The sequence below is a fragment of the Littorina saxatilis genome, linkage group LG10, assembly GCF_037325665.1.
Source record: "Littorina saxatilis isolate snail1 linkage group LG10, US_GU_Lsax_2.0, whole genome shotgun sequence".
NCBI classification, from domain to species: domain Eukaryota; kingdom Metazoa; phylum Mollusca; class Gastropoda; order Littorinimorpha; family Littorinidae; genus Littorina; species Littorina saxatilis.
Genome location: NC_090254.1, coordinates 29,221,697 through 29,245,427, shown reverse-complemented (window position 1 = coordinate 29,245,427; position 23,731 = coordinate 29,221,697). Strand labels below are relative to the sequence as shown.

The 23,731-nt window shown below is 42.3% G+C and overlaps 1 protein-coding gene across 2 annotated transcripts; it reads left to right on the top strand.

Annotated features, from left to right (window-relative positions):
* The first annotated feature begins 56 nt into the window (after positions 1-56).
* LOC138979028 (uncharacterized) lies at positions 57-22,587 on the top strand. Of its 2 annotated transcripts, none has more exons than XM_070351845.1 (4): positions 57-194; positions 7,590-7,693; positions 15,793-15,999; positions 22,372-22,587. In XM_070351845.1, exons 2-4 carry the CDS (start codon positions 7,591-7,593, stop codon positions 22,392-22,394), a joined length of 333 nt encoding a protein of 110 aa, XP_070207946.1. In that variant the 5' UTR covers positions 57-194; position 7,590; the 3' UTR covers positions 22,395-22,587. The 2 variants fall into 2 exon arrangements, with proteins under 2 accessions (XP_070207946.1, XP_070207945.1); XM_070351844.1 differs by having other exon boundaries at positions 15,793-16,122.
* Positions 22,588-23,731: the final 1,144 nt, after the last annotated feature.

Below are 23,731 nucleotides of genomic sequence, written 5' to 3'. Positions count from 1 at the left end.
ATTATTGTTCACATAGCCTGGGCCTGGGGTAAACAGACAGAATCGTAGCAGGGGAAACCACTCTACAGAACTAACGCCGACTGCAGCAGTATGCGATAATTGTGGCTCGAATTACACAATTTGTAAGGAATCACGAACGACCCATCACGAATATCTGGATCTGGATCTGCGTGCTGTGGTTGTGCAGTTGCAAGGTACAAAACTTAACCTGCATACATATATAACTGTGGTAGTATTAGTGTGGTTGACACCGTAACGCTGAAGAGTGTTTGTGTCTGCGTCTGATTGGATCCACAGAGATATAGAATAGAGCCACCAAGCGCTGTGCTGGCAGGGGAAACGATTGCAGCTACCGGGCCGCCATTTCGCTGTGCCCATCCCACAGCCTGACCAGTGTACATTTCAGTGGGAATGTGGCACACTGGGCTTCTTATCTCCGTCGGTTGATTAGAATCAGCTGGCATAATGTTATTGAGTAATGAAGAAACTATTCAGAAAATAATATGATCTGCTAGTGGCGGTACCTGGTGGATGGAAGGGGGAGAATGGTATTTCTTACCGCATACTAAATACGTTACACTGATCGAAAGAGAAAAAAAAACCGGGCGCACAGTCACACACACGAACGAACGAACGAACACACACCTGAGACAGAGACTGTCAGACAGATTGAGACAAAAAGGTTATACGAAACCAAGAACATTAATTTTATAACAATTAAAAAAATGATGCAAAACCAGTTAGTGTCACAAGAGAAGCCAATCAGACGAAGCAAACATCAAGATGACAAAGTTAAACAAATTTGTAGATGTTATTCATAAACCTCTCTCTCTCTCTCTCTCTCTCTCTCTCTCTCTCTCTCTCTCTCTCTCTCTCTCTCTCTCTCTCTCTCGCATGATGTCTCTCTCTCTCTCTCTCTCGCATGATGTCTCTCTCTCTCTCTCTCTCTCTCTCTCTCTCTCTCTCTCTCTCTCTCGCATGATGTTGAAAAAGTGCAAGCTGCACTATACCACTTAATTCACATCAATTAACTCGCAATTGACCTCAATGCAATGCATTTTGTGTACATATATGTATAATGTGTTTTCACTTTAGTTATCTGTTAAAATGTAGAATTTTAGTTTTTCTATTTTCTATTTTTTTTATCTTGTATTTTTATTTCATTTTTTGTAGTTAGTCTCTCTTTATTCATCTTTCGGATGAGAAAAACCGAGGTCCCTTCGTGTACACTACATTGGGGTGTGCACGTTAAAGATCCCACGATTGACAAAAGGGTCCAGGAAAGGGTCTTTCCTGGCAAAATTGTATAGGCCAGACCTGTTTACCCCCATAGTGTTTTGGAGTAATGCTCAGCCCCAAAAATAGTAATCCTGGCACAAAAATAGTAATCATCCAGCATTCGTCGCCAATTACAAACGCACATGACAACTGTGTCTGCGAAACGCAATCATGCACATATATTATTATTATTCTCTTTATTTATATAGCGCCTTATCCGAAGTTCAAAGCGCTTTATGCCGTGTGAGATGGAATTTTTTTTTACACAATATATCACGCATTCACATCGACCAGCAAACCTGTTAGGCGAATGTTCACCTTTCGCGGCCTTTATTCCAAGTCACACGGGTATTTGATGGACATTTTTATTTATGCCTATACAATTTTGCCAGGAAAGACCCTTTTGTCAATCGTGGGATCTTTAACGTGCACACCCCAATATAGTGTACACGAAGGGACCTCGGTTTTTCGTCTCATCCGAAAGACTAGCACTTGAACCCACCATCTAGGTTAGGAAAGGGGGGAGAAAATAGCGGCCCGACCCAGGGTCGAACACGCAACCTCTCGATTCCGAGCGCAAGTGCGTTACCACTCGGCCACCCAGTCCATATCCATCATTCACAAACAAAACACATCAGTCAGTTTTTGTAGTCATCATAATTTCAAAGAAGATCACATCAAAAGCACATGCATCTCTGATTCTTTTTCTGTTGCTCGTAGTAGGCCTTTTTCAGTGTGTCAAGCGCTTCTCTACTGTACTTGCGCTTGCCGAATGAGTGAGGGCGAGACTTCACCACTAGAATAAGGCTCTCCAACGTCTCATCAGACAGACATGATCTCTGGTCAGTCCTGTGCTTTTTCACCCCATTTTGCCATTGAAAAAACAATGCCAAACATGTGAATTGATTAAAAAAAAAATCGTAGTCTTGACACGGATAGCGGAATGGCGTATTTTTTGCAGAAAATCGTAATAAATTACGCCAAAATCGTAAGGGTAAACAGGTCTGATAGGCATAGATAAAAATGTCCACCAAAATACCCGTGTGACTTGGAATAATAGGCCGTGAAAAGTAGGATGTGCGCCGAAATGGCCGATGTGAATGCGTGATGTATTGTGTAAAAAAAGTCCATCTCACACGGCATAAATAAATCCCTGCGCCTTGAAAATGTGCGCGATATAAATTGCATAAAATAAAAATAAAAAAATAAAAAAATAAATCCTTGCGCTTAGAACTGTACCCACGGAATACGCGCGATATAAGCCTCATATTGATTGATTGATTGATCTTTAGGGCGAGGGCTGGATGTACAAAAGCAGACTACTGCTTAATCTACTACCCTCGTTAAATAAAGAATTGTCATTGTCATTGTCATCGTCTCTCTCTCTCTCTCTCTCTCTCTCTCTCTCTCTCTCTCTCTCTCTCTCTCTCTCTTTCGCCCCCACCCTTCTCCACCTCTCTGTCTCTCTGTCTCTCTCTCTGTCTCTCTGTCTCTCTGTCTCTCTCTGTCTGTCTCTCTGTCTCTGTCTCTGTCTCTGTCTCTCTCTCTCTCTCTCTGTAAATGAAACAAATCTTTGCCGTAATAAGAAATGCAATAGTGACATCAAAGCTAAATTTGTCAATTTAAGTCAGTATACACGAGTGACACAAAAACGATACAGCCATTTGAGGGTGGGGTCCCGCAGTGGGGCACTGCGGTTATGAAATTAAAGGCCCCTCCTGTTTTTGGAACCGCAGGAGCTTTCTAGTTTGCTGTTAGGTAGATTTTTGGTTCCTCTTTCCTGTTATGCTCTCTTTTTCTTCATGAATTCTTTTCTTTTTTCTGCCTTCTTGCTCATTCACCTGTATTTTTTCCAAAAATCTCTTCTCTTGCCGCTTGTCTCGCGATTCATGTATAGTTTAATCTGTTAGTGTTCTGATGTAAGTCCAGCAGTAGATAGGTTAAGTCTATTTTAACATACTGGAAACTGGTAATCTTCCAGTAGGTATTAATTTAGTTTTACTAAAGCCTGCTGGGACACAAGTAATGGGTTAGTGCATTTGTAAACAGGAATCGCTTGACAAGTGGCCCCCTTCATCCCCCCCCCTTCCTCGTCCTGATATGGCTCTGCGTAGTCGGCTGGACGTTAAGCAACAAATAAACAAACAAGCAATTTGAGGGTGGGGGTGTCTTTAAAAGGGGGTTTCCATTGTAAAAGAAACAGCAATTTGATAAATGATACACGTACACTTGTTTTCGAACCAAAAAAGTCGGCTGAAATCATGTCAAAGCTAAATTCTTTAAATGCGAGGATTATACACAGAAGAGTACTCAAAAGAAGAATGTACAGCAAGCTTATTACAATCAGTGAAACATGTCAGTGTCTGTATCAGTCAAACAAACCTGACATCTTTCAGCCAAAATCTTTAATACATGATTAAGTACAAACACATGAGTGAACTTATTTATGAACGATACATCAATCTCATCATTAAAACATGAGTATTTCAAACGAATCTGAATTGTTGAAGTCGATTGTCCTCCATACAATAAATATACAATATAATTGAAAGTAAAACTAAAGAAAAAGCAGTGCAGGCAAAATGGTCCCACTGAAAACCGACTGAGAGAGAGAAGAGAGAGAGAGAGAGAGAGAGAGAGAGAGAGAGAGAGAGAGAGAGAGAGAGAGAGAGAGAGAGAGAGAGAGAGAGAGAGAGAGAGAGAGAGAGAGAGAGAGAGAGAGAGAGAGAGAGAGAGAGAGAGAGAGAGAGAGAGAGAGAGAGAGAGAGAGAGAGAGAGAGGGGGGGAAGAGAGAGAGAGGATGAAAGAGAGAGAGAGAGAGAGGAGAGGGAGAGGGAGAGAAAGAGGAGAGAGAGAGGGAGAGAAAGAGAGAGGGAGAGAGGGGAAGAGAGGGTGAGGGAGAGAGAGGGGAAGAGAAAAAGAGAAAATAAGAGAGAGAGAGAGAGAGAGAGAGAGAGAGAGAGAGAGAGATGTCTTACTACAAAATCAACAGGTTAGTATTTTCAATAATAATAAAATTTAAAAAAGCAAAATTAAGCAGCATACAGACACACGCATCATTATTCTACAACTTTGCTTTTTTTTATTAACATGATTATAAGGTTTAAACAAGGTGGTATTGAGATTGTAGCTCTCAAAAAACAAAGACCGGACAGAGCGAAACAGGGTGTGCCAGCGAAAGAATGGGCACACCGCGATGGCCGGCGCGCGGGTCTCGGTTACTGCACGTTTTGCGGCGCTTGGTGGCTCTATTCTATATCTCTGTGATTGGATCACAGGCGGAAGGTATCGTCCACTGGACTACTACTATCACAGAAGTAGTCTTTCTACTATCACAGAAGTAGTCTTTCTGTGATAGTAGTAGTCCAGTGGACGATACCTTCCGCCTGTGATTGGATTCAGTGATTGAGCGTGGGTGTGTGTTTGTGTGTGTGCATGCGTGTGTCTATGTCAGCTTATGCCACAACCCTCGTAAAATAAAATTTGATTTGATTTGATTTGATTTGTGTGTGACCTTTCAGTTTCAACTAGTCTGTTTGTCTTAGTGTCTAGTCTACTGCATAAAGATAACCACCCAGGAAGCCTGGGTGGTTAACCTTTATGCAGTAGACTAGACGCTAAGATAAGGTTTTGACCATTTTTTAACCGATGTAGTGCGTTCAGCCTTCTGAATCGATATATATACCCGACATTAAGATGTTGTTTCTTGGTCAAATAAAAATTAAAAGAAGTACACTTATTTTGCGATCACCAGGTGTTGTCCTTTAGATTGTATTATCTGATGTTTTAAGAGAATACAGAGGATACAAAATATATTTATGATCTGAAAAAGGGGATTTTGACACTTTGAGGTGAGACTTTGGACTGGTGGGTTAAGAGTGGAGATTTTTCCGATCTCCCACGTCAACTTATGTGCAGACCTGCTAGTGACTTAACCCCCTTCGTGTGTACACGCAAGCACAAGACCAAGTGCGCACGGAAAAGATCCTGTAATCCATGTTGGAGTGCGGTGGGTTATGAAAACACGAAAATACCCAGCATGCCTACCCAACGAAAGCGGAATGAAGCTGACTATGCTCTCAGAGTGTGAGGAACCTAAATTGGCAAACGAGCTCACACATCACCAGAATTTCTGGAACGCTGAAGAAGAAGAATATTTTGAGAGAAATTTTGAGGATTAAATGCAATTTAGATCAAACCAGCAATAGCGAAAGTGTTAGGGTACGCAATCAAAGGCGTAATTTGTCTAAGTAAGCTAATCACAAATGAACTGTCTCTCACAATAGTGTTTTTACATGTATCTGTTTAAATATTGCACCTCGGTCATAATGACCCGGCATTTGTCTATGTAAAAACATAAATATCAAGACTGTCAAATCTCATTCCAACCTGTCATAAAGCGTGAAAACGACTTTCCGGACAGAATTTGACCTCCAAAATAAAGGGGGTGTACTTCTATAATGAACTCTCACACTTTGTGTTTAAGAGGTATCTCCAAAAAGTTACTTGCTACATGATGATGATTACACTTTCCTATGACTGGTATTTGATCCGATTGTGACATGAAAGTCTTGGGGGAGATTTGACATTATCCAGAAAATTAAAAACGGCATGACGTTACACAACTTCTGAAGTTCAAGGCCTGGTGACGCTCTTATGTGCTACAGTCAAACAAGCTTCTTACTTGCTGTTTTACATCTTGCAATTACTTGATAATTCATTCACTAATATTCACTGTAATGCATGCGGTTAAGCTGATATGGCCCTTTTTCGCAACAAAGTGTTTTTTCTGCAGTATACATTTCAAAATATCTAGGCTACTTTGCCTTAAGATATGGGGCGGGGATATAGCTCAGTTGGTAGCGCGCTGGATTTGTATTCAGTTGGCCGCTGTCAGCGCGAGTTCGATCCCAGGTTCGGCGGAAATTTATTTCACAGAGTCAACTTTGTGTGCAGACTCTCTTCGGTGTCCGAACCACCCCCCGTGTATACTACATTGGGTGTGCACGTTAAAGATCCCACGATTGACAAAAGGGTCTTTCCTGGCAAAATTGCTTAGGCACAATTAATAATTGTCTACCATACCCGTGTGACTTGGAATAAGGCCGTGAAAGGTAAATATGCGCCGACATGGCTGCAATCTACTGGCCGTATAAAATTTCATCTCACACGGCATCACTGCACAGCGCCTAGAACTGTACCCACGGAATATGCGCGATATAAGCCTCATTGATTGATTGATTGATTGATTAAGATTGCGTATAGCTGCTGCCACTTTTGGGTTCCTTGTTAGGTTAGGTCAGATTCTATGCATTTATCTTTTGCATGATACCCCATTTGCTCGGGAGTACCAACTGTGCATTCAAATCGGGCTGAGAGCTGTCGTGAGAAAATCACCAGTTTTGAAAAGCAAGTTGATCAAACCTACCATGGAAAAAGAATTAATAATAATAATAATAATAATAATAAATGAGCATTTATATAGCGCAACATCATAACTTTACAATTATGCTCTTTGCGCTTGACACATTTAAAATTAAAACAGAGTTATACAAGCACATTCATAGTCAACAACGCTTAATTAAAAGCATACACCATCAAACATACATTACAATTGGCCTTGTTCACAGTACCAACATTTACTAATGCAGTGGCCACATCTACATTTATTTTAACTGCTTATGCACCACCTTGTGACATTTTTTGTTGAGCAAGATTTTGCTGAGCGAAATTTTTCATAACGCGATTCAACGTGCCGACACTATACCAAATTTCTAAGAATAGCCAGCAATCATACGGTGTTTGCTTACTTATTCTTGTAGAAGTTACACTCAAATGATGTGGTCCAGATTTCTTCATGACTTCTACATAAGTCAATAGGTTAGTGAAATTGCGAGGAATAAAACCGAATTGAAGCCTGCCATCGTGTTTAAACTAATTAAAGTCACGCGCCTCGCTGACAGCCGAGGGTGTCGCTGCCTTGCCTCTTCTGAATGGTCAAATCCTCACCACATGATCACCACATCATGACTTTTGCATAAGCAATAGAACACGGTCAAAGCCTACGATTACATTGTAAGCTCATGTGCAAGGCGATAAATAAGAGATTCATAAGTCCTGAATGTGGCTGGCCCGAAAGAGAAAGAGCAAACCGTAATTTTAGACTGTATACATCTTAACTTGATCTACTCTCAAGACAGATCCAGATAATATAGTTCTGCCCGCTGTCTCCCTCTACTTTCTTTCCTAGACAAATTATATTAAAGAAACAAACACAAGACTTATGGACAGTGCTTGTCTTCTCGTCACAGGATGGAGGGAGACCAGCCAGCAGTGAAGACAGAGGTGAAAATAGAGATTGATGTCGCTGAAGAGCCACCACAGTCTTGGTTTATGACCCAGCAATATCATCAGTGTGAGTATATGTACCCTGTGTTGTGTTTGTACAGCAAGCAAGGTTGTGTGTGTCACTAAAGTAAAACCTGCATCTAGCGGACCCTTATTTCGGCGGACACCTTAGCATAACGGACAATTCGAGTGAGGACGGATGTATTTTACTCTCAAAAACACCTTAAAAGAGCGAACACCTCAAAGGCGCGGACACGGACACCCTTTTTTGGTCCCGATTGGGTTCGTTACTTGTCAACAACGGACAAACCCTTGAAGCAGACAGCTTTTAGCAGACGCTGGTCCGCCATCTTGGTTCTGCAAATTAAATCTCGCTGGCGATGTGAACGCGCGAGAAGCTTATTTTGTAAGCCAATGACAGCACTTGAAAGAAGTTGATTTTTGTATGGTGCACGCTCATTGGTCGATGCCGTGAACTCACAAACATTTCGGGTTTCTACTTTCTGTACTGTGATGCATCTTCGTCTCATCATTCATGCCAAAACGAAAAAATTTGACTTTAGAAGAGAGAGTCGATGTCATAAAGACCGTTCGAAAAGTTGCTGATGAGCTGAATTGCGGAAAAACTCAAATTTCCAACATAAAAGCTGATCGAACACAAATTCTCAGTCAGTGGGACTCCGGTGCCAGATCGACGGCAAAATGTGTTAACTCTTACCAGTTCGCTCCCTTACCCATCGTAAGCAAGCTTACGATGCCCCGCCCCCTGTAGTTTTCTACTGACCAATTATCTAATTATCAAGAAAAAAAAATGGTTATTTTACATTGGATGGGTCGGACAGTGGATAAACTCATATGTTAGACAAACTTTATGACAGAAACAAGCTGGGTTTTTGTTATAAGTTAGTTATAGGAATGCATTATTAGGCCCCCCAAAATAAATAGTCTGTTAACGGTAACATAGGCAAAAAAAATAGGGTCGGTAGGTCGGATTTTTTTGATGTTTTTTCCAAAAAAACATAATTTTAAGTTATTTTGCCAAAAAACAAAAACTTTTTTATTTTTCCTTCAAAAAACCATATTTTTAAGTTTTTTAGCCAAAAAAACACAGATTTTTTTCTTCTTTTTTTTCCCCCCCAAATGCCAAAAAAAAAGTCTAGGGTCGCGCAAAAAAATAGGGTCGGTCGGTTGTTTTGGCCTTAGGCATGCGTATGTCATGAAACGTCCAACTTTGAAATTTGGGTGGGGGTATTCAGGTGACAATAACTTTTTTGTTTATCAGCAAAACTCAATAAAACTTTGCTATGTTATGTAAAATGAGTGCCAAAACAGACTAGTTAGCAGCATATCTAAAATAAACTGAACACAAAAAAATGTCTTCTTTGTGTTTGTCACGTGTTCCGAAAAATGGGCGTACAAATTTCAACAAAAATCATGTTGTCACCCCCATAACCTTTTTTACCTTTGAAGATAGCACAATTCTCTTTGCAAATATGAAAAGTATTCATTTTCCTTTCATTTGATATATAACTTTCTATATTTCATTTAGAATATGACCCCAGATAGCCATTCGGCAAGTAGGCACCAACAGCACTGTAAAATATGCCCTAAAACCCCCGAACTGGTAAGAGTTAAGAGAAGAACAAGTCGCGTAAGGCGAAATTACAACATTTAGTCAAGCTGTCGAACTAACAGAATTAAACTGAACTCATTGCATTTTTACAGCAAGAGCGTATACTCGTAGCATCGTCAGTCCACCGCTCGATGCAAAGGCAGTGAAATTGAGGGTAACATGAATAAGACCGAATATACATACGTGCCTAAGGCCGAAAATATACATTGTCGCCCAAGGTCGAAAATATACATTGTGCAGAAGACCGAATATACATCGTCGCCTAACACCGAATATACACTTGCGCCTAAGGTCGAAAATATACATTGTCGCCCAAGGTCGAAAATATACATTGTGCAGAAGACCGAATATACATCGTCGCCTAACACCGAATATACACTTGCGCCTAAGGTCGAAAATATACATTTTGCCTAAGACCGAATATACATTGTCGCCTTAGATCGAATATACACTTGCGCACAAGGTCGAAAATATACATTTTGCCTAAGGCCGATAGAAACTAAGATCACAGTTTATCCGATAAGCGCACGTTTTCGTATTGCTAATAAACGCGCATGGTTAAAATAGATCCTAGATTAAAATGGATTCGTCCAATACCAAACCAATACGAAGGTCTGAAATAATGAATGATCATTTATTGAATTTATACTGTAGCGCATACAAACATAAATCTCTCTCTCTCTCTCTCTCTCTCTCTCTCTCTCTCTCTCTCTCTCTCTCTCTCTCTCTCTCTCTCCCTCTCTCTCTCTCTATCTCTTTCTCTCTCTCTGTCTCTCTGTCTCTTGTACAATATAATGATGGAAAGTTTAAAAAAAATACATTAAATAGACCGCATGCGATCGAATCAGACATAAGTCATAAAGTAGCTCAGAAAAACATAAATCCACGAAGTTATGTCTCTCTGTCAGAACTTTGGATGAAGGTGGACGGGTATGAAAGGTAGCTTGAAGTGCATCATACACCAAGCCTTGAACACTCCCAGGACATCCCGAACACGCGCACCACACTCCCAATGTCTGACCGACAGCAATGACATCGGTTCAATGGCGGTACGTTATTGCTGATCTGGACAGCGCAAAAATGACACAAGGAGTGGCCGCATGGTACGAATATCGAGTCGGGAGAGTGATGAAGGCAGACAGGACATTGATTCGGCGGAGCATCGGCTTCGGATCCGGCTTCAGGTTCGGCGTCGGATTCGGATCCGGCTTCGTCTTCGTCTGATTCCGAATCATCATTGGCGTCCAACGGGCGATCTTCAAGTTCGTCAACATATCGACGGATGTGTACACAGGCACGGGTGAGGAATTCATCGTTGGTCAAGCCGTCTGCGCCGTCCAGACGTTGTGCTAGCCGCGAGAGACGTACTTTGTTGATCACCTGATTCGCCGCTCGTCTGCGTGTGATGCGTTCGCCGTTTTTGACGAGTCGAAGGTCACCGAGCTTGGTCACGATGAGCTTGTTCAGGAATTCGACGAAGATGTAGAAATTGGGGTGCGCCCGTCCTATCTTCCGTTTCAGTGTAGCATGAAAACTCTCGACGCCGTTGTTCGTTCGGTGCTGTAATCCAAACACAGTCAACTTCTCTGGAGTAATCCGCGTCAGCCAGAAGTTGTTGATGTATCGTTTGAGGACTACGAGTTTACGGTGGTCGTGAGCAGTAAGATCAGGCATGTCCGCGCGCAGGATCTCAAATGCTGTAAGAATCCGGTCGGCAGGTAGCAACGGCATGGCCATCATCTTCTTCACTAAAAGCTTCAGATCGGCGTTGCGTTTGTACGCTGTGATCAAGCCGATATTCTTGACTCTCTTCCTGATCGCCTGCGAGTAATGAAACCAACATCCTCGAGTCGGACAATCAAAAACGGATCCACACGCGTTCATATGAGTCCCAGCTCGTAGTCGGTCATCGAATGTGTGATGTCCACGTTGTCAGGCATGTGCCCCTTCATCTTGGATAGTGTCGCGACGTAAAGTTGTTCGGTTCTCATCGTCATCAGCGCGTAGAAGACGGGGAAGACGTGGTTGTCGCGCGCGAGGTGAAGCGTGAGCAGGGAATCAAACAGTGTCGGCGTGACGTAGAAAGTGCCGTCCACGTAAATCGGCCCGTTATTCACGTGCTTGATTGTTGTGCATTCTCGTGTTATTGACACATATTTGCCGCTATTGTTGTTCGTTGTTCATGATTCACGTGTCATTCACACACTTTAGTCGCTATGTTGTACGTGCTTTGGGATTTTGCCCTTTCACGTGTATTCGATCAATTGCAACATATTTGCCGCTATTGAAATTCGTGCCAGAAATGTATTTTCGACCTTAGGCGACAAAGTATATTCGGTCTTGTCCGCAAATGTATATTCGGTCTTAGGCTGCAACGTATATTTTCTACCCACCGCTGCAATGTATATTCGGTCTTGTCCGCAAATGTACATTCGGTCTTAGGCAAAATGTATATTCGGTCTTATCCGCAAATGTATAAACACTTTCATTCGACCTTAGGCGCATATGTATATTCGGTCTTGTCCGCAAATGTATATTCGGTCTTGTTCTGCTTCCCCGAAATTGACAAGAAGAGCGGGGTAGTAGTTGCGCTGAGAAGGATAGCACGCTTTTCTTTATCTCTATTCTTTTTAACTTTCTGAGCGTGTTTTTAATCCAAACATATCACATTATTTATATGTTTTTAGAATCAGGAACCCACAAGGAATAAGATGAAATTGTTTTTAAATCGATTTCAGAAATTTTATTTTAATAATGATTTTTATATTTTTAATTTTCAGAGCTTGTTTTTAATCCGAATATAACATATTTATATGTTTTTGGAATCAGAAAATGATGAAGAATAAGATGAACGTAAATTTGGATCGTTTTAAAAACAAATTATTTTTTTTACAATTTTCAGATTTTTAATGACCAAAGTCATTAATTAATTTTTAAGCCACAAAGCTGAAATGCAATACCGAAGTCCGGCCTTCGTTGAAGATTGCTTGGCCAAAATTTCAATCAATTTGATTGAAAAATGAGGGTGTGACAGTGCCGCCTCAACTTTTACAAAAAGCCGGATATGACGTCATCAAAGGTATTCATCGAAAAAAAGTCCGGGGATATATCATTCCCAGGAACTCTCATGTAAAATTTCATAAAGATCGGTCCAGTAGTTTGGTCTGAATCGCTCTACACACACACACGCACAGACAGACAGACACACACACACACACACACATACACCACGACCCTCGTCTCGATTCCCCCTCTACGTTAAAACATTTAGTCAAACCTTGACTAAACGTAAAAACAACCACGAAGAACTTTTCGAGTGGTTTTCAACAGCTCGATCAAAGAATCTTCCAGTGAATGGCCCATTGGTTCAGATAAGAAACCGATTGCACAGGTCTCTCTCTCTCTCGCTCGTTCTCTCTCTCTCTCTCTCTCTCCTTTTCTTTGAATAAAAAAAACAAAAACAAAAACTTGAGGGCTTCAAAACTTTGAGTTTTAATAATTACTGTGGCAAAAAAGAATCGGTGCATTCATATTCATAAGAAAGGATACCTTGCTACAAAGGACAGTGGCAAGGCTCCCCAAGAGCGTCCTTTGCTCGCAGGTTTTACTGTAGTGATGTGTGCATCATGTGTTTGTATGTATGCCATGTGTGTTAGTTTGTCATGTGTGTTTGTGTGTCATATGTGTGTTTATGGTATCAGGTACACTAGTGAAAACTGCCAGGACAGCGCCATAGCTCAGTCAGTAGCTCTACGATGTGTCTGATGTATCAGGCTTGTGGAGACTTGAGCCTCCAATTATTATTGTTCAGGGTCATAGCTCAGTCAGTTGCTCTGTGTGTCTGTGGGTGTTGTATGTGTGTGATATATTAGGCTTGTGGCGACTTGAGCCTCCACATTGTTCAGGGTCATAGCTCAGTCAGTTGCTCTGTGTGTCTGTGGGTGTTGTATGTGTGTGATGTATCAGGCTTGTGGAGACTTGAGTCTCCATATTGTTCAGGGCCATAGCTCAGTCAGTTGCTCTGTGTGTCTGTGGGTGTTGTATGTGTATGATGTATCAGGCTTCTGGAGACTTGAGCCTCCATATTGTTCAGGGCCATAGCTCAGTCAGTATTATAGGTATGTGTCTGTGGGTGTTAAAGCCATATGTACTCGATGACTATACACGCTAATTGCTTTACCAACAGCTGGAGACATGCTAAATTAAGTTCCCTGCAAAATATTGTGGTCTAGGACCCCTTCAATGTTGAGATATGTTAATTTTCATTTTGATCTGGATCGTCCTATTTATAGATTTGCCAACAGAGGTAGCGTTGACGCAAGGGAAATAACTCCGCGTCTTTGTTTACATCCAAAGTTTTTGAGACTCTAAAACAAGCTGTAATGCATGTATATGGTCCGCGCATGGCGACATATCGTCATTACATGGTCTTATGGTGCGTTTGACATCGATTATGGGCAAACTACACTTTGTAAACACGGGAGCGCGTACATATGCCTTTAAGCATGTGTGACATATCAGTCTTGCGGAAACTGGTGCCATGACATATACTGTTCAAAAAAAGAAACGCATAGCTTGTAATATTTGGTTAATTTAGTTATATGGCTACAAGGATATCCACCAAACTGCAGAAAATGTTTATCTGGTCGTCGACCTTTCGTCCATTGCCACAAGTGAGCTCTGCACGTGACGCATGCGTTATCAGTGGCTACAATGTCAAAATTGCTCATTTGGCATGACCACTCGTCATGCTTCAGTGTAATCTCGTGAAACTCGGGGAATATTGAGCTCTCACCATGTCTTCCAAAACCCATAAAAGCGGATTGTTCGCCACAAAGAAATCAGACGACAATTCAGCGACGAAAGATGGCCCGATTGAGCAGAGAAGACCGCCAAATTGCATTGGGTCGTTTACAAGCAGGCCAAAGTCAAAGTGCAATTGCCAGGCACTTCCACGTGTCCCAGAGCACCATCAGTAGACTGTGGGTCAGGTTTCAAGCCACTGGCTCCGTTGCTGACTTGCCACGAGCGGGAAGACCAAGGGCGACAACTGCTGCTCACGACCGCTTCATACGGCTCCGCCACCTCCGGAATCGTTTCCTGTCGGCCTCATCTTCTGTCCAGGCTCTCCCCGGGCCACACCGATTATCGGACCAGACCGTGTGGAACCGCCTGCATGAAGCTGGTTTGAGAGCTCGCAGACCTCACAGAGGAGCTGTCCTCACCCGCCGCCATCGCCAGAACCGAGTGCAGTGGGGCAACCAGCACCTTCGCTGGACCGTCCGGAATCACTGGAGACACGTGTGGTTCAGCGACGAGTCCTACTTCCTGCTCCAGCGACATGATGGTCGGAGGAGGGTCTACCGGAGAGTAAACGAACGTTACGCGCCCAACTGTGTGGATGAGGCACCCGTTCATGGTGGTGGAGGCGTCATGGTGTGGGGGGCGATCAATACCGCTGGAAGGAGCACCCTGGTGCACGTCCAAGGGCGCATAACTGCCCAGCGATACGTGGAGGAAATTCTGCGCCCACACGCCCTTCCTCTTCTGGCTGACCAGGATGCCATATTCCAGCAGGACAACGCTCGCCCGCACACAGCACGACTCACCACCCAGTTCCTCACCGACCACCATGTCCAGGTGCTTCCCTGGCCATCCATGTCGCCAGACATGAACCCGATAGAACACCTCTGGGATGAATTGGACAGACGTGTGCGCAGGCGAGAAGAAGCGCCGGCAAATCACCGCGATCTATTGCAGGCACTTCAGGAGGAGTGGGACACCATCCCACAGCAAGATATCCGGCATCTGATCCAGTCCATGCCCAGAAGGTGCCGGGCAGTTGTTGCTGCTCAAGGCAGTCACACACCCTACTGACTTGACAGCCTCGGCACCCAATCGTATTGATTGACTGATTGATTTGAAGATGCAAATGAACTGTGTGTGCATTCAACTGTGTCCATACCAAATTTCAAACAAATAATCTAAATATTGGATTTTCTGTTAATTTTTTCGAAAAATAAAACAAATTTGGCAAGTAGCAACTATGCGTTTCTTTTTTTGAACAGTATAGTTCAGTTGGAAGCTCGTCTGGGATAAAAACCAGTTGATGTCCATCGGCGTGGGTTTCTCTCCGAGGTAAGCAAGGGATTTATTTCCCAGAGTCAACTCTCCATTTTGTTACTATTAATTTGAATGACGAGTGTGTACTCGTACACATTGCAAAGACCCGGAGGTGACAGTCAAGGTCTCAGGGCTTTAAAAACAAAACGTTCTAAACAGTCATGCGGCAGGGTACAAAAAGCAAAAATGGGTGGCAGCTTGCTTTCGACAGGGAGAAAGCGACCTGCATTGCTTTAACAAAGGGAAAGTGAAGTTTCTTGATAATATGGAGTTGATGTCAGTCGTTTTCTTTTCTTTTTTATTGAGTTACATTTCATCAAATTGTCTTTGGCCACACCATAGACCAGTATTACCAGTATTGCCACTGACAATTGATATGTCTTCATTTCTCAGCACAATGTCTGTTACAGTGCCAGACAGAGAGGATGTGAGCAGAGAGAAGACAGCCACTATCCCCATGACACGTGATGGACAAGCTGCAGCCAGTGCTGACAGTGACAGTGATACCTGGCTGAAAAAAGAGGCAGGAGAACAGCTGTCGGGCACTGACAGTGACAGTAACTTCAACACTGACTCACAGCTAAACACATACAGCAGAGGAGCACACTTGTCTGCAGGTGAAACTCAACCAAAGGAGCACATGTTAAAATGTCTAAGGGAACAAGTTCATCGGTGCTCACATTGTAGTGCTGTCTTTGCCTTTCCCAGCAAGTTGTTGAGACACCTGCGGACACATACAGGTGAACGGCCATATCAGTGTGGTCTGTGCAAGGCTACTTTTGCAATGTGTGGTGCTTTGACAAATCACATGTTAACACATACAGGTGAACGACCACATAAGTGTGGTGTCTGCGGTGCTGCTTTTGCAGAGTCTGGTTCCTTGAAGAGACACATGTTCACACATACAGGTGAACGACCACATCAGTGTAGTCAGTGCACTGCTGCCTTTGCAGGATCAGGTAACCTGAAAAAACACATGTTGACACATACAGGTGAACGACCACATCAGTGTGGTCAGTGCAGTGCTGCTTTTGCCGAATCTGGTTCCTTAAAGAAACACATGTTAACACATACAGGTGAACGACCATTTCCGTGTGGTCAGTGCAATGCAGCTTTTGCTCGATCTAGTTCCCTGAAGTCACATATGTTGACACATACAGGTGAACGACCACATCAGTGTGGTCAGTGCAGTGCTGCTTTTGCTGAGGCTGGTTCTCTGAGAAAACACATGTTGACACACACAGGTGAACGTCCACATCATTGTAGTCAGTGCAATGCTGCTTTTGCTCAGTCTAGTTCCCTGAAGAGACACATGTCAAAGCATTTAAAGCCACCATCCGCCTCATGTAAACCATCTGTTTCTGATCATTGAGCTCTCCGGGCCTTCACAAACATACTTCCATTTGAACTCTCACCGAACAGGAACATCCTGGCTGTTTTCCGTTGAGAGTGAGAAATTTTCAAAGAATTTGTTTTGTGCAGTTAGAACAGAAATACATTAAAACATATCAGAAGACTTGTTATGGCGTTAGACGTAACTTTTAAAATCCAAATAATAAATTGGCAGCTTGTTACACAAACATTGTTAAAACACCAAAGAATTCTTTTATCATCAAAACGAAGTCAGTAGGGTTTGAAGTTTTAAAAGTTAGAAAGGATGTATGTCAAGCAAACCAGGTGAATGATTCGACTGGTGCATGTGCAACTTGCAGCTCTTTCGATTTGATGACATGGAAAAGATACAACTTTGGCTTTTTTATAAATGCTGGTCGACTGAGATTTCAAACATTTGATACCGTTTGTTGCTGTGCCTGTGTAGATTGAGTATTGCGCGCATACAAACGTTCTTCCGCCATGGGGCGACTATCACATCAAATGTGCTGCATCTTACCATTGCAAAGCAGACGAATTTTCAAACCACTAGTTTCTTTAAAGATGCCGCCACTCTGTTTTGTGTCACTTTCAGTCATTTGATCTGGGGTGCTATGAGCTCCCTTGTTATAACCAGGGGTGGGACTTTTCCGCGGATTTCCGCGGACACAACTTAGGAATTCCGCTGGGGTAATCTATTTTTCCGCGTCCCATTTCATCACAGTATCTATAACTTGGGGGGGGGGGGGGGGGGGGTGTGTGAGGAGAATGTCTTTTTTACCTGATCCAAATGAGTTGAATTTTAGTCTCAGAATGCACCAGATTGCACAGATTTTAATGTACCATTTAAAAAAATACCCCCCGCGGGTTAGGGGGAAGAATTTACCCGATGCTCCCCAGCATGTCGTAAGAGGCGACTAACGGATTCTGTTTCTCCTTTTACGCTTGTTAAGTGTTTCTTGTATAGAATATAGTCAATGTTTGTAAAGATTTTAGTCAAGCAGTATGTAAGAAACAGGGGTCGACACTAACTTATTTGGCCTGGGGCCACACTGGCCCCAGAGATGGAAATTGCTGGGGCGGAAAACAAAAATCTGGGGCCCACTCTCAGTATTCACCTGCGGCAATGCATTGTTTTTTTTTTTTTACATTTAGTCAAGTTTTGACTAAATGTTTTAACGTAGAGGGGGGAATCGAGACGAGGGTTGTGGTGTGTGTGTGTGTGTGTGTCTGTCTGTCTGTCTGTCTGTCTGTCTGTCTGTCTGTGTGTGTGTAGAGCGATTCAGACCAAACTACTGGACCGATCTTTATGAAATTTGACATGAGAGTTCCTGGGAATGATATCCCCGGACTTTATTTCTTTTTTTCGATAAATACCTTTGATGACGTCATATCCGGCTTTTTGTAAAAGTTGAGGCGGCACTGTCACACCCTCATTTTTCAATCAAATTGATTGAAATTTTGGCCAAGCAATCTTCGACAAAGGCCGGACTTCGGTATTGCATTTCAGCTTGGTGGCTTAAAAATTAATTAATGACTTTGGTCATTAAAAATCTGAAAATTGTAAAAAAAAAAAAAATTTATAAAACGATCCAAATTTACGTTCATCTTATTCTTCATCATTCCCTGATTCCAAAAACATATAAATATGTTATATTTGGATTAAAAACAAGCTCTGAAAATTAAAAATATAAAAAGTATGATCAATTTTCTTTTTAATCAATTTAAAAACACTTTCATCTTATTCCTTGTTGGTTCCTGATTCCAAAAACATAGATATGATATGTTTGGATAAAAAACACGCTCACAAAGTTAAAACGAAAAGAGGTACAGTAAAGCGTGCTATGAAGCACAGCGCAACCGCTACCACGCCAAACAGGCTCGTCACTTTCACTGCCTTTTGCACTAGCGGCGGACTACGTTCAGTTTCATTTTGTGAGTTCCACAGCTTGACTAAATGTAGTTATTTCGCCTTACGCGACTTGTTTCATCGTACTGAAGCCAGGGAAATTCTTTCAACCATTTGACATTGAAATTACGACAGCGCTTCGCGCTATTGGCTGCATCGGCCGTCTCCTTTTTTCGTTTCTTTCCACCCTGTTCTTCATCTTCATTTCCATGTCTTTTTACACCAGGGATGTGTCGCCACATTTTGCGTTTGGCATTTGAAGGCGATACTTATCTCTCACGCTAAAGAGCGCAATCTGGGAGTTATTTCTCTTGCGGCATTGTCCTTCGACGATTTCAATGTTTTTTTTTTCTTGACTGCGGCATTGATCGTAACGCAAACTTCCGTGACGACTTTGACTGGCGATTTTTAGTGATTGGCTCTGGCATTGGAATTTTCGGTTTGTCATTGTCAGTTGGAATTTATCCTGGGGCGGAGTGGGCCCCAAGCTTCGGCAATGTTTGGGGCGGAACACAAAACTCTGGGGCGTTCCGCCCCCCGCCCCCGCTAGTGTCGAACCCTGAGAAATGTTAAGTCCTTTGTACTGGAAACTTGCATTCTCCCAGTAAGGTAATATATATTGTACTACGTTGCAAGCTCCTGGAGCAATTTTTTGATTAGTGCTTTTGTGAACAAGAAACAATTAACAAGTGGCTCTATCCCATCTCCCCCTTTCCCCGTCGTGATATAACCTTCCTGTTTGAAAACAACGTTAAACACCAAATAAAGAAAGTAAAGAAAGATTTAAAAAAATTCGAGGGAGCATGCCCCCGAACCCCCCTAGAAATAAGGGATTTCCTCGTTTTTCATCACAAGGGAGTCCCACCCCTGTATAACGTTGTGCTGGAATTGAATTTTGCATTTAGAGGTGCACAATAACATACTTTTGCAGATATATAGTAGGATTGAAAGCGCAAACAACTAAATTGATCATGTATTTGTTTGTTCGTTCATGGGCTGAAACTCCCACGGCTTTTACGTGTATGACCGTTTTTGGCCCGCCATTTATTGAGGCGGAGTGGTGCTTTAAACAAATAATTCATGCATGACCACTTTGATTAAAAACTCACCAGGGTAATTTCTTTTATAGCATAGGTTGGGGTGCACGATATTGGGCAAAACATGGCAGCTTAAGGGGTATGCTCTTTCGAGGGTAGTTTTGACAAGAAAAGTTAAAACTTTACATCTTAAAATTTATGTTTAATTAAATATAGGCCAGATAATGAAAATTTCTTTCACAGTATACATGTGAATATTCAATTTGAGTGTTATAATTAAAAATAATTTTTTTGTGGACAAAACTCGGTTGTAATGGCGGCCAAATTGATGACATGCAGTGAATACCTCCTCCTAAGAACTAAAAGGCAGGTTTTAAAATAGTGTACAAGGCCAAAATTCCTGGCTTAATAAGTTAATTGCAGAAGATGCCATTCAACATTGTGCCAGTACTTATTATGCCTAAAATTCTAAAGCACTGCTAATTGTTAGCGGGGATCAGAAGTCCATGTTTCGTTTGGTGTCAAAAATCATGAAGATACTTCTGCCATACGTGCATAAACAGAACACTTTCGAGGCGACCTTTCACAACAAATAAAATTGTTTCAGCAGCAACAAAACCAAAATAAGAGAAAACTGAAATAGCATGGCACACTTGTCAACAGATGCGGAATGTGTTCATTTTTCCTCATTTTGTGTCCATCTGTAACTTACGAATAAGGTGTTTTGTCCGTTCAAATGCCGCACTGGCGGGCAAAAAGTTCAATGATTGGTGTACATAACATTAGAAAATACCCACCACATCTCTAACCATCCTTCACATTTTCCCAAATTCTCTTTACCGAGCTAACATTTAGCCTGGAACACATTTTCACGTCCACTTTTGAATACATTGCTTACGCCAGAGTGCATTCCCTTGGACTTCGCGAAGCTATGCTGAAATTAGTTCAATTAAAGCCCCAGTCCATCCCAAAGAGTTTACAGAACGATTTAAATCTTATCATGAAAAAAGCAGTTCTAACCTTATCGAACACACTTGCAATAGCATTTACTGAATAGCATTAAATGACACAGTTCGTTTGAATGGCTATTTAGCTCGCGTAAACCACACACCTGTTTAAAATTTCATGGTTTATTTAACCCCTTGAGCTGAGCCATCGTGAACCCGTGTGATCCACTTTCCTTTTTTTCACAATTTAGTAGTCAGTTTGTGATTTCAATGCGACTCGCTGTATCTGCAATAGCACGTTATTTTGTACATCTGAATCTAAAACGCAACTGCGAGTCACACGAACTAAGCGGTGGCGGTTGACGGTTCAAAGAAACTGGCGACATGCAGAACATTCGTCTGCTACGCCGAGAAACACGTTTTGCGGGACACGCTTCCAGGCTGATCATCACAGACACTAGTGAGGTTGCGGGGAAGACGCCCGACAACTCAGCACGACGACAAGTGACGGTGACCTTCTTTTTTTCCTCTCACACAGTCGGGACGGGGCCTTTGCGAGACGTTCCGGCTGGAAAATGGAGCAATTTGTCGTCGTCGCAAAAACGGAAGATAGAAATTGGTCTTTGCTGTTAAGTCGAGTTCACTTTAATCAAAGTATGTGTTATGGACATATAGATTGTTCATTTTGCAAATAGCTTTTGAAGAAAAAGAAAAAAAATCTTTGATAGGCGTGGATTTACAGTTTGTTTTGTCGGGTACCATCTCAGATGCTCACAAGTCTTCTCAATGAAGCCGCTATAAACTGTTTGCGCAGAAGACGGACGCGTCCTGAGAAAAAACCAAGACTATAGTGACTGCCGTCACATTTCGGCTCAGCGGTCCGGGACGCGTGCTGAAACAACGCCTGCAAAGGCGAAATTTGGTGTTTTTCACGTCCGGGCTTTTTTTTTTGTGGGGGGAGGGGTTGCATCTGGATCATCATGAAATCCGAGGAGAAATCGCACCTCTCACCCCCTTTCGCCGAAAGACATTTTTCTTCAACGATTTTTGTGATGAAAAGTATGAGTCCTTACAATCTCAATTCTTCTTCATTGCCTATACAGCTTGCTGTCGAATTTACCTTTTTCGTTCAAGGAGATGCTTCCTTTCCCTCCAGAAACATCAAAAAACGTTCAGCTTCAAGGGGGCGAACCCCGACCAAGGGGGGCTTCGCCTCCTGGACCCCCACCAAGGGGCCTTGCCCCCTGGACCCTCATCTGTAACCCGCCCCCCCCCCCCCCTTAAAGAGAAGCAATCGCTGTCAAAATCATATTTCTGAATGTGTTGTTGCTTCCCTTCAATCGGGATTAGCTCCTTGACGAATAGAGGATCATACTCATAGAGTGATACAGCTGTGAAAAATGTACGTTGAAAATAAAATGCTTTGCAATAATGCCCATCACGATCACGAAAACAAATGACAATCACGATCATGAGACTTGATTTTTTTGTCATCACGGATCACGGGCAAAGTCCCATCACGATCACAGAAATGGAAATTTCGGCAATCACGGTCACAGAAAGGTCAAAAAACACCAATCACGATCACGATTTTCAACCCTTTGGGGCCCTCGAACATGGCTACGCAAGAATTAAACACCATCGGTTGATACCGAAAAGATCAGGACCTCTCACGTCAATATGCAGAAGTGAATTTGCGAAACATTTTTCTTTCATTTTGCGCAGGAAGCAGCCACGCAGCCCGTTGATGTGACTATAAGTGGAAGGATGCTCATTTCCTTTTTAAAAAACCTGGACAGGTCTGTGGGATGTACACAGTAGTTTGCCCTGGAAGGAAAGCATCTTAAAATGCAATTGCTGTGTTCACCATCTGTTTGTAATTAGCAATACCTACAGTGGGAATGGAAGATTGCAAAGTAATAAAGATGAATGTAATGCCTATGACTGCTTTGTTGCAAATGCTTGTGTGTGAACTGTGTGCGTCAAAGAGTTGTATTGTTCTATGTGTGATCGTGTGTTGACCAGTGTTATCTGTGAGAGTGCAGTTTACACATCAAATAAATATATATAATTGAGAACTCATCTGGCAAGAACCGTAATGGATGAAGGCTGGGCTGTCTCTTGTTTGCATACACACACACACACACACACACACACACACATTTGATTTAAAAACTGAATACAACCAAAGAGTGTAGCCCTACGCGTAGGGCTACACTCTTTGATACAACTGTCTTGCAAACGGTCCATGACAAGTTCCTGATAGCAAAACCAGAATTAAATTTCCTTCTAGTTGAAATTCTTAGACAAATCAGATTAGTACATTCAGATTTAACCAAATTATACACTTTGAACACACACACACACACACATCATATCACATTGTTTTTTTTAATGTTTGAGTATCAGTTTACAAAAACAAAAAAAGTACTTAAATATCTTTTTACACATTGTCTACCGCATTTTCTCGATTGCATTGCTTTAAAGTGGAATTAATTTTCCTCGGATTAAGGGAGTATACATATTCAATGAAGTGAATCTTTTAAATAGGACACGATCCAGAGGCTAAGGGTTCTGAGAGCTCGAGCACTGGCACTGATCAAATGCCTTGCAGCCTTGCTATTACTCATGGAAGCGTTCTTCCAAACAAAGCCTGAAGTTGACCAACCTCCTACAAACAAGAACATGCACATACCATTTTAGGATGCACCAAACGCAGACATGTGTAGGAAAATATACATCTTGTATCGGTGTGCACCTCAGTGACAGAACCGGTTGAAGAACTATTGTTTTCACTTGAAGGAATAACTTAAGTGTCATTCAGGAATCAGGAATTTTACGCCGCTTGGAACCTTTTTAGGTTATTTGCGCGACGGGGGTGAGAGCGCACCGCCTATACGTTAAAAACAAACTAAGGACCTATCAATTTCTGTGTGTCCTCATAAAAACATCTAACATGTTACTTCAAGTAACCCCTAGTTTAGGACACCCCATAACCTATACAATTTCCTATCATTGTTTGGGTGTTTGAGGAGCTGGGGGGTAACGAGGGACGTAAAGCACCCAACATACACGCCGACCCCAG

Bases quoted from the DNA above. Each gene is read 5' to 3' on its own strand.
- LOC138979028 (XM_070351844.1), top strand. From the start codon at position 7,591: ATGGAGGGAGACCAGCCAGCAGTGAAGACAGAGGTGAAAATAGAGATT. The intron at 7,694-15,792 runs GTGAGTATATGT...TGTCTGTTACAG, and splicing joins GACCCAGCAATATCATCAGT to TGCCAGACAGAGAGGATGTG. The intron at 16,123-22,371 runs GTGAACGGCCAT...CATTTTGCGCAG, and splicing joins ACACCTGCGGACACATACAG to GAAGCAGCCACGCAGCCCGT.